At 28.4% G+C, this 18,705-nt stretch overlaps 1 protein-coding gene across 1 annotated transcript in view; it reads left to right on the top strand.

Annotated features, from left to right (window-relative positions):
* Positions 1 to 18,705, top strand: part of LOC129915635 (J domain-containing protein) — a 76,139-nt gene that overhangs the window by 34,015 nt on the left and 23,419 nt on the right. Inside the window, exon 2 of the mRNA XM_055995267.1 lies at positions 2,520 to 2,621. Coding sequence (XP_055851242.1) covers positions 2,520 to 2,621 — 102 coding nt within the window. The remainder of the gene's footprint in view (positions 1 to 2,519; positions 2,622 to 18,705) is intronic.

Raw genomic sequence — 18,705 nt, 5'->3', positions numbered from 1 at the left:
ACAAAACATAACCAACAAAACACAACCAAAACCCACCATAATAATCATCATCATCATCAAAATTCATCCACTCCCGGATTTCCTTCGACCTCGAAGGATATGCGAGTGAGTGTGTTGGCTTTTGAAATTGCCTCATTGTGTTGACCAATATTAGTTTACTTAGGGAAATTTTCATCAAAATCATGCCCGTCATCATCATCAACTATCACTGGTCAACAAGGTTTTTGCCACAAGAACCAAAATATACTTTTCTAGTAGTTTTTAGGGCGCTGAATCCGGAACTAAAGTCAGAAAAATTTGATTGGCCTTCGTTTTTGAAATATTACCGTTAGAAAATGTCAAAAAACGTAATTTTGGCTGTTTTCGAGGTTATGTTTTTATGTGGAGTAATTAATAGTGAATAAATTTGTAACGGTGCCTATAAGAGCTAGTTTTATTCTTTCAAAAAATGTTTAAATCTTTCCGATATCTTTTTTATTTCCCGAGATATTTAAAATTTAAGTAGCGGTCTTTGGATCAGAAACAACACTGGCCAACCAAATTACACTTTTTTTGCCACAAGAATCAAAATATACTTTTCTGAAGGTTTTTGGGTTGCTGAACTCGAATCCACAATCAGAAAAATTCTATTAGCCTCCGTTCTTGAAATATAACCGTTATAAAAAAAACCCTTTTTTGCATTTTATAACGGTAATATTTTAAGAACGAAGGCTAATAGAATTTTTCTGATTCTGGATTCGAGTTCAGCAACTCGAAAACCTTCAGAAAAGTATATTTTGGTTCTTGTGGCAAAAATTCTGTGACCAGTGACTTAAACTTTAAATTAAGTTTAGTTTCTCTTTGACTTATTAAATGAAAACTTAAGATATCTCGAGCAATAAAAGAGATATCGGGAAAATTTAAAAAGTTTTTGAAAGAAGAATATCTGTTCTTATAATAACCGTTACAAATTTATTTATAATGAATTACCCCACATAAAAACAGAACCTCGAAAACAGCCAAAATTACGTTTTTTGGCATTTTCTAACGGTAATATTTCAAAATCGAAGGCCAATCAAATTTTTCTGACTTCAGATTCGGATTCAGCACCCTAAAATCTACTAGAAAAGTATATTTTGGTTCTTGTGGCAAAAAAAAAGTTAAATTTTGTTGACCAGTGTATCCATTAACTTGTGGTCTCAAAATATCAACAACATACATATTTTCTAGATAGAACTCCCACTCACTGTCTCTCAATTGTGGGATGCTCTGAGATGATGACCACAAAAACTTTTGGCCAAGATATATCAATTGGCGTGTCAGACTCATTTCTCTTCTTCTTTTAACAAAGAAACTTTAATAGAAAATTTTCGTTCTTCAATTTCGTTGTAAACAGTTGAAAAAATAAAAATTTGTTTTTTTGATTTTTTTTTCTAGCTGTTTAAGTTGTTGTTGGATATATCCTTATTGAAAACAACAAAGGAAAACAACATCACTCCCACCCTTCTGATAAATGATTATTTCCGAAGGAATTTTTTTCCAACATCCAAGATTATTTTTCATAGAACAACCATCATCTGTCGTCTTGTTATTGTTGTTCAGGATGCGGCAAGGATAAAAGTAGGAGAATAGGTGTGAGAAATTTCTTGAGAAAAAAAAAAACTGATAATGGTCATGGGTTTCCTTTTTCCTTTCCCTATATAATAGATATAATATATCCTCTCCATCCTCCTCATGAAGGGATTATTTTGTATTTCTGTTATTAAAAAGGAAAGTTTGATGCTTCCTTTAGAGATCCAATTTGGAGATGGGAATTGGGATTTCTCTTTTATTGTCAAACAAAATAAAATAGATTCTTTGGATTTCTTTTGAAAGGTCCTTTCGGGTTTTAAATTCGTTAATCTCTGGAAATGGAAAAAATTCGGGTTCTATTTGGTGTCCAATAAAAATTGTTCACTTTGAGGTAGGTCTCAAGACTTGATTTAATTTTTTGATTTGTTTTTTTTTCTATATCAATACTTCCTGGAAAACAAGCCTTTCACAGATAAAAGGTGTTTTAAATAAAAGTATGTACATTTTCTGATGATATGTTTCTATTTTTTTTAAGAGAGCTTTATATTTAATTTACATATTATTTTTTTCTTTATATTTTTTTTTTTTTTTTGTTAAAAAAAGGCTCGAATAATTATCTTGGTAAATCGCTTAAGGTGGTTTTATTTTTTAAGGAGTCCTTAAATTTAAATTAAGTAGGTATACAGTGTTGTCTTTTTCTTTATGCTTGAAGGGGGAAAAAAAAATAAACTCATTTTAGACCCATCCCAAAGCGTATCTAAATAAACCTAAAGAAATTTCAACATAATTAATTATATGCAAATTAAAAATCCCTTTGATTGCAATTTAGACTGAAATTTCTTGTTAATAAAAAAAAAACCCTTTTGAAGATTTTGGTTGTTGTTGGATTATATAAAAGTTGTTTGTGTTGTGTATCATAGATTATAATTAATATTCTTTTTTTCTTGTTTATTTTTTTTTTTTTTCAGGTTGAGCAGATTCAAGCTGAATTTAAAATTCTTGCTTTGCAATTCCATCCAGATAAGAATAGTGGCGATAAGGAGTCTGAAGGGAAATTTCAGAAATTGAAGGTAAGCAAACGAGGTTATATGGGATAATTATTGTTGTGCAATTAATTCATTACGAAGGAGATTTTATTTATACAGACAAAATAAATTGAAATGAATCGTTACACAAAAAAAAAATAAAACTAAAATAACATGAATACGAAAATATTTGGTGCATATAGCTACATTTTTTGTTTAATTAAAACTAAAATTTTAAAAAATTTCTCTAGAAAAAATAATCTAAGAAAAAAAAAGTTTTTTTAAGTTTGGATGAACAAACTGTATTGATTTTGAACAGGGGTAAAACGGAAAGATGAAATTTGGACTAAAATCTAACCACGAAGTCGTAGAGAATTGATTTTTTTTGCTAAAGGTAGATGAGATCAATTTAAGAATAACTGAATTTAAGAAAAAATTCTAAAAAATTTTGAAACTAAGCTATAACGTTTTGTTTGAACGTAATACACATGTTGGGGCTATGACAAAATGATGATTTTGAGTAACGGACATTTTTTTTTTGACAATTCTAAAGATGCCAGGTGAAAGATGAGGGAAAAAAATTAGGCGTCCTGTTTTTTAGGGGTATTTTTGGGTAATTTTTAATTTTTAGCTTTTTTTTTTGAGCGTTCAAAAAATCTCAAACTTATAGGACATGTAGATGGTTTTATGCATACATGTGCAAAAACTTGGAATTGTTTAGTTAGTTTTGACTGAATAACGGAAGAAACAAGTTAAAAAAAACACGTTTTTTAACAGTTTTTAACCGATTTTCATCGTTTTTTATTTTTATCTTTTTTTCTGCAATGTAAACACAATTTTGAGATAACCGTAAAATAAAATTTTAGAATTCAACAGATTATAACTTTTGATCAAGAGCAGATAGAAATTTTATTAAACTTTTATTAGCATGCTGATACAATTACCTTTCATTTGGTATATCACACATAACGGTAGACTAACTACAAGCTACACAATGTTTAATCAAGAAACTTGCGAAAAACCTCAAAACACCAGTAGAGATCTGTTGCCCCCCGAACAGCCACCAGTGTGGGAAGTACCGTAATCTCAGTCTGGAAATTCGACATGGTTGACTTTTAAAAATTCTAACTTCTCTTGTAGGCATCTTTGAAATGAGATTGATACGTCATATGAAAGGTGAAATAATAAGCTTTCACTTGGTATATATTTTTTATAGGTTGTCAAACAAAAAAATTGATTCCATAGCCTGAGAACATAAACAAAAATGTTTTTTTTTGCTTTTTTTAATGAAATTTGATCGAGTTCAAAAAATTGTAGCTCTTGTAGATGTCTCATCGATATATATATTTTGAGCTAAGACAATAAGCTTTCAGATGGTATAAAATTTTTTATAGGTTGTTAGGGAAAAAAATGGAATGACGTGAGAAGATAAAAATTCATGTTTTTTTTTTCTTTTTTTGATGAAAATGATTGTTTTCAATAAATTATTTTTATACTTTTTGGGAATTGTAAAAATTTTAAAATAAAAGAAGAAATACTTTTCTTTTAAATTGCATAATTTTTTTTGTAAACTTTTTAAATAAAAAAATTAATATAATGAGAAAATAAAAAAGGTATTTTTCTTTGTTTTTTTTTCTTTTTCTTGTAAATTATGATTGTTTGAAAAAAGTAAACCCTTCAATTGACTTATTTTAAACAAAACCACACAACCTGTTTTCTGACGACGTTATCACGTAAAATCATCGTCCGTAAACCGGCTTTACAGACAACCTCTTTTTCTATGATAATCTGACGCGTTTCTCGGTATTTAAACATGTTTTTTTGGAATTGATAGATGGCATAAAAAAATGTATGTCACACGCAAAAAACAATTTCATCATGAAATGTATTTGGAATAATTTTTATGTAATATGAAAGAAATAGAATTCACAATTGGGTAGCAAATGCTTGCTACCGGTGACCACGCTTAATGAAACTTGATGCGAAACGTTCTGGGTGAGTACAAAAGTACTTTCTTTGTTTAAAAAACGCTGTTAATCCGAGAATTTAAAAAATTATGTTTGTGAGAACCAATTCTATTTATGTTCCAACGTTTATTTTTGTCCTTACTATGTTAAAAAAAAAAACGACAATTTTATTTTATTTTTCTGGATAATTTAATTATATACAAAGAAGCCTTAAACTAATTAAAATTCTATACTAAAACCACATTAAATGGGTGTTAAATGACCATATTGCTAATCTAGCCCAGATTTTCATTTAAGATAATATAAATTATGTGTAAACAGGACACCCAATTAATTTCATTCCCACAAACTTAAAAGGTTTTTTTTTCACTCGTGTTTCCAGAAAATAAAAATATTGAATAATTCATAGGGAAAAAAGCTTACCTAGCTAGTATATCCCTCTCAAAAGGAATATTATGCGCACGAGAACTTACACTTGGGATATAATTTTTGTCATTTTCCATCGCAAGTGAATTAAAAGTTTTTTTATTCTTTATTTTTTTCGAAAGTAAATTTAGCCCTGATTTTTCAATCGTCAGTTAGACTATCAGAAGAATAAATGTCAATATAAAAAAAACTTTTATTCCTAGGAATAAGCTCTATCTGAGGTTTATCTGACTATTGAAAAATTGACCCTTAAAGTATTAAAAAGTAATTTCAAAACTTTTATTCCACCCTGTTTGTAATATTTCCAAGAAAGAAGAAAAAAAAAACTCCTTAACTTGAAGGACGTTCGTCAATCATTGTTGGAATATCGATCAGAGTGTGTAAGTAAGGCAAGAGTATAGAGAAGTTTGTGTAGGAGAACACACATTTTTTTACTTTATACAAAGTTAAAAGAGAGAAAGGTATCTACAAAGGATTGGGCTGTCAGTCATTCGAGAAAGCAATCATTTTCTTATTGACTCTGTAGTGGAGACCGTTAGTTGGTGCTAACAGGCTACAAACACTAATGACAGTGTTTTGTAAAGTGTCAGTCTTTGATGTTCTTCAGAAATTTTTAGCTTTTTTTTGTTTTTGTTTTGTATTCTTTAATTTTTTTTTTATTTTGGAATCGATTTTGTTTATTATTATATATTTTACGGGGAATTAAGGTCAAGTGGTGGCGATGATGGGGGTTGGTTATGCTGTTGCTGGAGATTGGTAGATATTATACAGAAATTGATTGATAAACCACGACCCATCAGGAGGTTTTTTTTGTTGAATTGTTTAGTTAACAATGTGAACAGTGTTTACTTTAGTGAGATATTTATCTGAATTGGCGGAGAAGAGAGTAAGTGGGGGTGCTGATGTTAAGTGGGGTTTTTATTTTAAAAAATTTATATAGGTAGGTACCTATAATGCAATTAAGGGATGAATGTGTGCCTTTGAAACCTGAGCGAAAACCATTATGTCGATAGGAAAAATGGTCGGTAATTCTTTGAAACATAAACCAAATTATGGATAAGGGTCAAGCTGTTTACTCTTACTTTATTCTGTGTCTAAATATAGAAAAAATCTGATTTAATTTTGTTATACCTCAGGCACAGTAAAAAATAAAAATAACAGGTTATATTTAAAATTGTTAGAAAAGGGTTTTACTACCCATTTTTTACCTGTTATTCTATTTAAGTATTTTGAGTGCAGTTAAAAGGCAAAGCATAATTATATTGGTCTGTTACCAAATATGAAAAATTTTGTTGCAAAGTAAAAACTGAAATGTATTCAGAATGTTTTGAAATAGCTATGCAAGTTTATAACATTTGGGTTGTGTACAGTAACCTGATCATCGTCAAAAAATATAATAAACTTTTTTTTGAGGCAATACTTCATGGGAAAAAAGGACTCCTACATTAAGAAAAGTTCGAATATAAGTTTTCAATTTACATTTAAAAGCAACGAAAGTAACAAAATTATATGCAATTTGCTTGTTTGTTCATAATTTAGCTGCAGTTATATTTGTTTTAGTTAGCAAATCCAGCTGCATAACATTGTTAATGTAAGTTGTTAAAAAATATATGGCTTAGTATATTCATAGAGACGGAAACCAATGTTTAACTTTAGTGACCAACATGTGAGGTTTAGTTCGTATAAAAAATTTGAATATAGAATTAATTCAAGCTATTTTTATTATATTGAAAGACTAAAAGTCGAGGGATTTAAGTACCAAAATCATGGAAGTTGAAAGTTTATTTATACTTATTTCACATAATCAATTAAAGTAATAGGCATTTAGAATTATATTTCGTTTGGTATGAAAAAAGAAATGTTTTCAGAATTTTTTTTATTTCATGTTATGTACCCAAAACAGTTTTCCCGGAACGCTTTCATAACTCAAAAACTGAAATTCCATTGGCTTAAAAACACTTTAAGGCCAATCATTTTTAAGTATTTCTTTTCTTACCACCACTTGCCTATACAATAAATAATATTCTTAATAAGTTTGTACACGTCATACAAAAAAATTTGCTTTTTAAGTTGTCACAAGAAATATTTTTCTAAAATGTCATAAAGTGTCATCAGCATTTTAATATCAGAAGTTCTTAAAGCTAAAATTATATAGATACTAGCTGACCCGGCGGACTTCGTTCCGCCATTTCTTGTATTTATTTCTCATTTTCGATTCTGTAATTAGTTAATTTTCAAATGAAAAAGATGATCAAAACTTGAAAAGTTCATAAAATGAGTTTAAAAATGTTAACTTTTAAATTTTTAGCAAAAGTGGCCTATGCAAAATACTCATGCATGCGCATGATTAAAACCTATATTTTCTATAAATTTGAGATTTTTTGCAGACTTTTAAAAATTCCAAAAAAATAAAAGACTACTAAAAAATGTACCTAAAAATTAGGTTGTTTTTCAAAAATTTTTATTTCAAAATACAGGGCCTATGAAAAAAATCCGTCTTAGACCCCTAATTTTTTTTTTTTTTAATATCTTTCTCATGGTGTAACTCAAATTTCTGTGCAAAATTTTGCGTACCTGTAATTAGTCTTTTGTCGAAGGTCTATGACTGCAAAAAAACCTTCACAACTTGGTTTTGAAATTTTTTTGAATTTTTTCAATACCTTTTTTAACTATTGAATAAATTTGTCTATCATTAAAAAAAAAAAGTCAACTCTTTACGACTTACCGTTTAGAAAATAGCCTCTTTTTTCAATGTCTTGTTACCCCTATTTACCCCATAAAATCTTAAATTTTTTTTGCCTTAAACCTTTTCCTCTTATGCCTCTTTGATTTAAAAAAAAATTAAGAAAATAGGTCAGTCGGTGTGGCCGGTTAGCGAACGTACACAAAACCAAACTTTAATATATACATATAATAGATATGTATCAATCTCCTATATATTAAATGTATACTATAACTGAATTTTGACTAGTAAGTAAGAAAGGAATTGATATAGTGGAGTATGTAACTAAAACAAAAAAAAAAACAGAAATAGTAATAACGTTAACGTATGATCGTAATCGTGTGCCGTGATCCGAAAGCTGATTTTGATGATTTTTTTTTCAAACGTCGTGAATTAAAAATACTTTAAAGTCTATATATGTTAAAAAATGGCGTACTGTTTTTTAAAATTAAAATTAAATTTTTTTGAACAAAACCATTTTTTTTTTGCTAAAATATAATAAAATAAATGATACCAAAAGATTCTCTAGGCAATTTAAGAGAAAAAAAAATATATATGGGAGTATAAGACAATCTTTCAACGTTTAGGCGAAAAATGCAATTTTCTCACAAACTGACTTCAAACACAAAAAAAAAAAAATATTTTCATCACAACCAACGGTAACACCTATAATATCTACATACACGTTTTTAAAAAGCCAGAATCTCATTTCAATCTGTTAAATTTAAATCCACTAAATTTAATCAAGAGTTTTTGAAAAAATGGTCCTCAATTCAGAATTTTGGAAAAAAATATGTTATTAAAAATTTTTAAATGACTTTTTCTTAAACTTTTTCGTAGTAAAATATGAATTTATTTCAAAAAATGTTTAGGCCACAAATATTATCAGTTGAATTCCGAAGCTGAAAAGGTTAAAAAAAAAAATTAAAAATTACTTCAATTTCATGTAATTTTTTTGATAAAAATTGAATTTTTCCACTGAAATAACTGATTTTCTGAAAGACTTTGACAAAATAAGAACTTTAAACTTTTGCTTTTTAACTTTCAACAATAAGGGCTATTGAATGAATAAAAACTAACTTTATATTTAAATGTTGAACTTTAAAAAAAATTTGTTAATTTTTTTTTTAAACTTCTATTAAAAAAGTTCTCCGAAAATGAAATACTTTGCGGTCAAAAACATTTGAAAAAAAAACATTTGAAAAAAGTTTTAAAAAGAACATGTTAAAATTTTTTCAATCATTTTTTTTTTTTTTCAAAATCTGAGTTTAATTACCATTTTTTCAAAATCCCTTCACTCAATTTACTTAATTTTATTTTTACAAATATGAATAAGTTTCTAGCTTTTTAAAAATGTATATTTAAATATTGTCGGTATTGCCGTTGTGTTCAAATATTTTTTTTTGTGTTTGAAGTCAATTTGTGAAAAAATTGCATTTATCGCCTAAAGGATCGAAGATTGTCCTTCACTGCTATAAAGTTGTTTTCTTTTAATTGCCTAGACAATCTTTTGGCTTTGATAAATTTATGAAATTTAAGCAAAATTTTTGAAAAAAAAAAAACATTTTTGTTTACAAAAATCCTCAATTAAATTTAAAAAATAAAAACGGCAACAGCGGCAATTTTTAATCGATAGACTTTAAAGTTTTTTAATTACAGAAGTTTGAAAAAGAAGATCATCAAAATCCGAGCTGTCCGGCCGGGTTCCCTAATATTGTCATTTTTTGAGCATTAGTTACTCCACTATAATAAAATTTGTTGATTTTAATGAAAACTTAATTTAAAACATATTCAGTAATCAATTTACTTACGTCTTCGTTTTTTTTAAAGTGCATCTACCCTGAAAAGACCACAATACAATACCCGCATTTTATAATGCAAGATTTTGACTGACCACTACATAATGTTTATGTTCATAAATGTCAACAGATTCCATTATTTGTTTATCAAAAGACACGTCATAATTCTTTGCCAACAAAAATCTTTTCATAATAATGTTACACATACGCCAGAGTGACCATTTAGTTATAAAGGTCTCGTCCCATAGAGAGCATTAAAAATCTCAATTATTGGAATTTCAAATTTGTATTTTACTATAAATTAACAATATATGTATGTAGGGTTAAATGTGGAATTAATATTTTTTTTTAATAAAAACAATAACGCAAAATTATCAAATGTTATGCTGGATTTAAATTTAGAAACAAAGTTGTATTTGTGGAACGATCCCTTTTGAAATTTTTAGAATCTTTAATAAAAAAAATCTAATAATACTAACGTCTTCCTCGCGAATGAACTTTTTAAGTGGACCACTGAAGCCTATAAAATAGTGTTAACATAGTTATAAAACACGTTTTTTAGCATCAACATTCAACATTAAAATTTACTTTGAGAGAACAAAACTTGAATCCTTTATTTTTAAATATTTTGACTTGAACCCTTTGGATAAACGAATACTTGGAACATCACTCTTTAATAAAATCCGAGGAATGAAATGAGAGACTTTAATTAAATATTTCTCAGACAGCAACACTATAAACGAACAAAATGAAATAATATCGATTTATCTTTCCAAATAAATATATCCAAGAGGTAACTTGAGAACTTTTAAAGAAAAAAATAATTGCATTGTGTTGTGATCAATACCAACGAATTTAAAATTAAAGCGATGAAGCACCCATTAATTAAAATAATTTAAATATATTTCGATTTTAATGGTATTTCATAATTTTAAGTTCTTCTGCAATTTGTTAAGATCATCTTTTATTTCTATAAAAGTTTTAAACTACAATTTAAAGAGATACATTAATGGCAGAAAATTTTAAATGATGTAGTAAAATACTAAAACAATTTAATCTAGATTGATTTTAATTTTGTTTTTTTTCGAAAATTGTTATTGTAAACCCGGTTTTCGATTCTAAGAATATTTAGTTCTTAGAATTTCTCATTAAAAAAAAAATTGCTATGCCATTCCAGAGATATCATTAATCGATTTATACAACAAATTTTCAAGAAAATTCATTAACATTTTTTCAAAAAAATATGATTTTTTAAAGATAAATTTTGAATATTTTATATTTTTTTTTAATATTATTTTTAATTTTACGATGCTAAAATGGTGTTAAAACATCAAATAAAATATTTATAATTGTGCCTATTCTAAACCAGTAAATATAAAGCTTCAAACGAACCCTTAACATACAATGTTTAAAATTTTAACGTGAATATTTCTTATGCTAAAAAACTTTTTGTCTAACTTTAATAGGATTAAAAATAAACCTACGAGTATTATGGATATAAACAATCAAATGCTTCCTCCTATTATTATTATCGTAGATTATTTCTACAAAGTTATTAAATTATTATCCATCTTGGTTTCTTCCTAACATAAATAATAGTTCCAAGAAGTATATCCACTTTCTAGTTAATGCACACAAGCTGATGTATATTCAAAGCCTAATGCACAATATTAGGATTGCTACTATTGTTTGTAAATTTCGGATGAAAATGGCACCAGTACAAATGTATTCATGAGTTTATATATATTTTCAGGAACTAGTTCCAGAACTACTAAACTCTACTACATTTCGTCTGTTTCATTCCTTTTGTTAGTTTTAGTTAAGGTTATTTCTCCCGGTTGCAGAAATTCCGAGAATTCATATTCATCCAAAAATAAAATTGGTACCTAAATGTTGGCTATTGATACTCGAAAAAAAAAATTAACTCTGATAATTTTTACCAACTCTTCTAACAACATCAAAATCATTCTCCTTCTGGCCTTATTTCGACTTAATTAACCTTCTCCATATCCCTTTTCTTATTTGATTTCTTAAATAAAGGTACACAAAACTCTGTTATTTTTGGCAAAATTGTTTCAAGAAGAAATTACTTAGACCAATAGAATAGGTATACCTTACCTCCATACAGAATTTGATATCTTAATGTAACACAAAGGAATTTATATCTCATTTCAGCAAATCTAACAATGTCTGCTATTGTCAAAAAAAAAAAAAAAAACGAAGAAATGAAAACCAATTTCCTAAAACCAACAGAACAATCAGCAAATGTACATACCACGAAGACTAGAACCCAAAACCATTCCTCGTCCTCTCTCCTCACATGAAGAAGTATTGTTATCATGTTTAATCACTCGAAACCATAACAAGAAAGGAAAAGCTCATGTTGAAGAGAGAGATGGTACATCCTGTTTAGCAGTCCTTTCGGTTAGCTTTGTGTTTTCATTTGAATGCCCTTCGAACAGAATGTTGTATAGGTACCTATTATGATGAATAATAAATGGATTCTAATCGAATAAGCCGTGTGCACTTCTTGTCTTTGGGGAATGGGGACGGTCTAAGGTTTCACAAGAATAACTGTATTTTTATTGTGATGTGCATTGAACCATGTCCTGAATTGACATTCTGAGAAAAAAATTGAATTGACATTCTGAAAAAAAAAAAAATAAAAACCACCTTTTCTTGTTAATTAGTAAATATTGATTAGATCATGATTTGGTTAAGTAAATGAATGAACATGGAATTAGTGAGAAATTTCTAAATTCAGATAAAAAGATATTTCGTTGTTACTTCACTGATTAATTAAAAGATTTGTTGTAAAAATATATTTTATATATTAATCGAAAAAGTCTACCTTTTTTTATTCTATCACCTTTAAATCCACCCACCTAGGTATAGTAAATTTTATATCACACAAAAGCTTATTGTTTCAGCTCAAAATATTTATATCGACCATGTCTATACAACATCTACAAAAAGAGCTAGAATTTTTTGAACCTAATCAATTTTTTCATCAAAAAAGTACACAAATCAATTAGTTTTCTCCCATTAAATCTATTTTTTTAAATGACAACCTATGATAATATATCATCTGAAAGCTTATTTCACTTTTTATATAATCCAGTCAAATAAGGGTTTAACCTCGGAATGAATGTTAGTAGACATTTTTTTTGCTCAATATCTTCCTTTTGCCATTCTATAACATATCTCAAAAGTCTAGAAAAATCTCATGTCCGCTTGTCGCGATTTCAAGGTCAAATCGCGAAATGGAGATTTTCAAAATTAGCAAAAATAGGCTATGGTATTATATACACATATGATACATGATTTCAAGGTATTTTTTAATGCTGATTCCAAAAAATCTAAAATCAAGACAATCTGACGTCTCTGGAAAAAGTTATACCTGTTTTTCATCTGTCAACTCATATTATTATAACAGTTGCAAACTTACTGCCGAAAATCCCTTAAAAGTTATGGTAGATGAACCAAATTTTGCATGAAGATTTTAGAATCCATCATTATTACAAATCAAAACAATCCATTAAAAAAAATATATATACCTACGAAATAATGGTATTTTTTGATGGAGGGGCAAATTTTAGGATATGCACAAAGAAGATTCTTGTTCATCTTAGGAATAAGTGCTAATAGGCTAATTTTTTCATTTTAATCTTTGTTTGGATATTCTTTAACTACCCTCAAAAATCTAAAAAAAATCTCATGTCCGCAAGTCCTAATTTTCTTGGTTTAAAAATAAGGTGCAGATTTTAAAAAATTAATAAGAAAAGTTTAAATTTTTATATGTATACCAACATAAGCGACATGATTTAAAGGTATTTTTTAACACTAATTCCAACAAAACTCACAAACAAGTCAACCTGACCATCCCTGAAAAGTAATGCACCTTATTCATGTTGATCTGACACAAATATCTGAAGTGTAGTTTTCCAATTTTTTAAAATCTGCACCTTATTTTCAAACCAAGAAAATTAGGACTTGCGGACATGAGATTTTTTTTAGATTTTTGAGGGTAGTTAAAGAATATCCAAACAAAGATTAAAATGAAAAAATTAGCCTATTAGCACTTATTCCTAAGATGAACAAGAATCTTCTTTAGTGCATATCCTAAAATTTGCCCCTCCATCAAAAGATACCATTATTTCGTAGGTATATATATTTTTTGTAATGGATTGTTTTCATTTTTAATAATGATGGATTCTAAAATCTTCATGCAAAATTTGGTTCATCTACCATAACTTTTAAGGGATTTTCGGCAGTAAGTTTGCAACTGTTATAATAATATGAGTTGACAGATGAAAAACAGGTATAACTTTTTCCAGAGACGTCAGATTGTCTTGATTTTAGATTTTTTGGAATCAGCATTAAAAAATACCTTGAAATCATGTATCATATGTGTATATAATACCATAGCCTATTTTTGCTAATTTTGAAAATCTCCATTTCGCGATTTGACCTTGAAATCGCGACAAGCGGACATGAGATTTTTCTAGACTTTTGAGATATGTTATAGAATGGCAAAAGGAAGATATTGAGCAAAAAAAATGTCTACTAACATTCATTCCGAGATTTACCCCTTTTTTCTCCTTATTTGACTGTATTAATATAACATATCAAATTTTGTACAATTATAGTTTATTTAATTACCTATCTACAGTGCAAATTTCATTCATCTATCTATTAAAACAAAAAAGTTATAACAAGTTGAAGTCGTGTCGCGTTTTCGTTTCAAATCACTACGATACTAAAGAAGTTTTCACTTCAAAAAATCTATTCGTTTCCTGCGAATTAAATATTTTAAAGAGCTTCATATTTTAAGTTTTATAGATAAAAGATCTATCTCTTTATAAACTCTTCAAAGATGTTGAAAATAAGTTCTTGGAATAAAGCCCTTAAAATTATCGTTTACCCGGGTTGCACGACACGACGGAAATTTTAAAAGCGAAAATATGGGAAAACAAGAACATAGAAAGGTACCTACACACAATTCTATGAAACTTTGGCACGAGTTTTAAAATACAAACAAAGTGCTTAGCAACCTGGTATTGTGATGCACATAGGACGTACAGTGCATACACATACTTTTTATGGAATGTAAGTGTTGTTTAACTTTTGAAATCGATAAATTTCTATTACTTGATGTATGTAGGTAGAAAAAAAGTATCCATTATTTCGCCACTCAGCCAAATAATCCCGAGGAAATATCCAATGTTAAATTAAGGTACCTAAATACAATATTTAAAGGAGACAAAAAAACATTTCAGGAACGTTTTTAATGAAATGTTTAAATTGCGTTTTTTTTGTTGATTTTTTCTAGGTTTGGTCACGATTGCAAAAACTTTGACAAATCAAAAATTTTGACTGTGATAGTGATGATGGCTCTTGGTATTCAAGTGTGTGTCTTTTTGTTTATTTGTAATCTCTCTCGAAAAAATTAATAATTGGATCTAAATTTGTTAGGCAGCAGATGTGAAGTAAGCCCTTGTTTGTACTGATTTTTTATGTTTTTCTATAACACTGGGTAACAAAAGGGTTTTGTTTTATAAAGTTTGATGAACTTTATGATGAAGGTTTTTGGATTGCTGAGTTCGAATCCAAAGTCAAAAATTTTCTATCAGCTCACATTCTCCAGATATTCCCTTTATAATATCTCAATAATCGATTCATTGCTACGTTTTAAGCTACAGTAGTTTCGTTTCATCAATAAAACAATATATTTCTGTGTGTTCAGCTCGAATCCGAAAACAGAACGTTTTTATCAGCTTGTGTTTTTGAGGTATACCTATTTCTGTTATATGTAAAATCCCAATAATCAATTTTCTGCTACAGTGGATTTTAGCTTACAGAGGTATTGTTTTAGAAACAAAACAATAGTCTTATAAAAGTTTTGGTTTTGCTATGCTTGAATCCGAAGTAAAAAATATGTTAAATAAAATCACGTTTTTGAAATATTCCCTATGTAAAATCTCAATTATAGAATCTTTGCTAATTTTTAAGCTACAGTGCTTTTAAGCTTACAATAATTGAGGAACAAAACAATAATACAGTAAAATAAGGTGAAAAATTTGGTAAATCTCGGAATGAATGCTAATAGAATTTTTTTTGCTCAATATCTTCGTTTTGGCATTCTATAACATACCTCAAAAGTCTAGAAAAATCTAATGTCCGCGAGTCGCGATTTTCAAGGTCAAAGCGCGAAAGGAGATTTTCAAAATTAGCAATAGGTAATAGACAATGGTATTATATACACATATGATACATGTCTTCTAGGTATTTTTTAATGCTGATGCCAAAAAATCTAAAATCAAGACAATCTGAAGTCTCTGAAAAAAGTTCTACCAGTTTTTCATCTATCAACCCATATTATTATAACAGTTGCAAACTTACTACCGAAAAACCCTTAAAAGTTATAGTACCTAGAGGAACCAAATTTTGCATGAAGGTTTTCATATCCATTATTATTAGGAATCAAAACAATGCAATGAAAAAAACATTCCTATCTATGAAAAATTGGTATTTTTTTATGAGATCTTAGATTTGCTGAACTCGGACCCGAAATCAAAATTATCAGATTGTCAACCTCAATAATTGAATTTAACTACTTTTTAAGCTATCGTGGTTTTAAACTTACAGTGGTCTTGTAACAGAAACAAAAGAAAACTTTTCTATAAGCTTTGAATGTGCTGAGCTTGAACCGAAAATCAAAATTTTCCTAACAGCTTCCGTGTTCGAGATATTAACATTATATAATCTCAATAATCGATTATTTGCCACTTTTTTTTAGCATTTTCCTAGTACCTGTATCACCCAAACGAGAGATGTTAGAAAAAAAATGTGGGCAGATTTGAAATCAGCGATGCCAAATTAATAAAAAAAAAAAACAGTTACCTAAGAAAATTCATAAAACAGAAAAAATGTGCAATTTTGTTGACCAGTGTATTTTTATATATTGAGACACCTGTGATTGTGCAGTCCTTATTTTGGACCTCTTGTTAATATTTTGAAACAATCTGTTTAAGAAAAAAAATTTTTTGTAGGAAATAGGGGAAGTGGGGGCAAGACCGTCCACTTAGTGTTTGACTGTCTTAAAAACCAATAAAAAACATCTTTTAAATAGAATAAAGTTTTTATTCATTAAGTTTAATATTTTTGCAGAAACTCTCATTATTATAAAAAAAAAATAAAAAATACTGAACTAAAGATAATACGTTTTGAAAAAACATCAAACAAAAAACCGTCTTGTCATGGGGGTAAGACCGCCCTATCAAATTTTGTTGAAAGACCGTTTCTATTGTTTTAAATGCAACCTATTTGTGATAATAACACAATTATGCTATATTTTCATTAGTTCAAGCTTTTTGGTCCTCTTAATCAGAATCATCAATTACAGTTTTGTTTGGCGTTTGTTGCTTAACTTTTTGGAAGATTTAACGGTGAACTTCTTTTTTCACTTTGTTTAAGCTACCAGAGCATCCAATTTCGCCCATGGGCGGTCTTGCCCCAGTCATATCATATTTGATTTTCTGTATTATTTTTTTTTTATTTATCTTTATGACTCTTTCTTTCGCAGAAAATACTTTTTAATATTTCTATTTTAAAAAAAAGGAAAAATTAAAAATTTTAATTATTTCAGTGTCAAAAATACAACTGAGTTTTCACATGAACGATTAGAATTTGATGAAAAATCACAAAATTTGCCGTAACTCTTCGGATTCTTAACCGAAATTGCTAAAACTTACAGACGTGATCGATATTGCCAAATGGCACCTGTTTTATATTGCAAGTGTTGCCAATTTTTTTTCATACAACAAAGTACGAAAACCATAGGCGGTCTTGCCCACACTTCCTCTACCTATGTTTACCTAATACATTTGAATTTTTCAACTTAAGTTCGCTAAACTTATACAATGAAGCTCTTATAACCTTTTTTAGTAAAATTTATAGTTGCATGCGGTAAACACAAAAAAATATAGATCTTTTAATTACTTCTATTTTCTTTTAAGTTCTAAGTAATAATTTGCTTTACAATTATTGAAGAGCGTGAAAAAGCGTTTATTTTTAATTCACTTATAGGCCTTGTTCACAAGGGAAGAGATTGGCACATTTTTTTACAAAAAATCAATTTAGTCTTTGAATTCAAAGTCCGTCAATATTGGCAGATCTTCGAATTGTTTTTAACATTATCTTTTATATGACAGTTAACACTGAGGAAAACTTAGAACATAATTGTTTATGTTGACGTTATATATTTAAGTTTCGTTTCAACATATTGCCGTTAAAGGTGAACAAAAAATGAAGGTCCCTATCTATATCTATATCTATAATAATTACGCAGAAAAAGAACAACACAACCAAAACACTTTCCGTAACTTTTCTACTTTTCTCATTATAAAATGAATGTTGTTAGGTACGTGTGCTTACAGTGCCGGTTTAAGCACTACCAGCGCCCCTAAGCAAGATTGTAAGTGGCGCCTCTAAAAAAAAATTCATTTTAAAACAATTTTTTAAAATCACGAAAAAAAGCAATAGCAGATTATGTCTTACCTCTCATATACTTATTAATGCATTTATATAACAATGTGCAGTTTATTAAGGTACATAAGCTTAACTTAAAAAAAATTAAATATTCATGTTTTTTAGGCTCAATTAACAAGTTTACCTTTATCTCTGACTTTTGTTTAAACAAATTTAAAGAGTAGGTACAGTTGGTTTTATTTGAACAATATTTTTTCAAAAACTTTTTTAACTACGTCTTTGTATATAAAATCTATAGTACTATCATGGAGAAAAACAGCGCCCACCAAAATTGTAAGCAAACGTAAAGCTCTGAGTTGTTCGATGTAAAATGAAAACCCGAGAAACTCTGATTTTTTTTATGGATTTTGGGTTTTCAGGATTTTGGGATTCTGGGTTTTCAGGATTTTGGGTTTACGGGATTTTGGGTTTTCGGGATTTTGGGTTTTCGGGTTTTTGAGTTTTCGGATTAAGGGTTTTCTGAATTTTGGGCTTTCTTAATTTTAAATTTCGGGATTCTGTCCGTCTCCCTTCTGTTTCTTTATTCATTATTTCAGTCCAGATATTACCAGGTATGATTTAGTGATTTATATATGGGAGCGCCTTTGCAAAAATTAAATTGGTTGCAGGAATATTGGGATTGCTTTAGTTTTTCAAAAGAAATTGGGGCGCCTTGTTCTTCAAAG

Source organism: Episyrphus balteatus, chromosome 3 (genome assembly GCF_945859705.1).
Source record: "Episyrphus balteatus chromosome 3, idEpiBalt1.1, whole genome shotgun sequence".
NCBI lineage: Eukaryota > Metazoa > Arthropoda > Insecta > Diptera > Syrphidae > Episyrphus > Episyrphus balteatus.
This window is presented reverse-complemented; position numbering and strand designations above follow the sequence as displayed.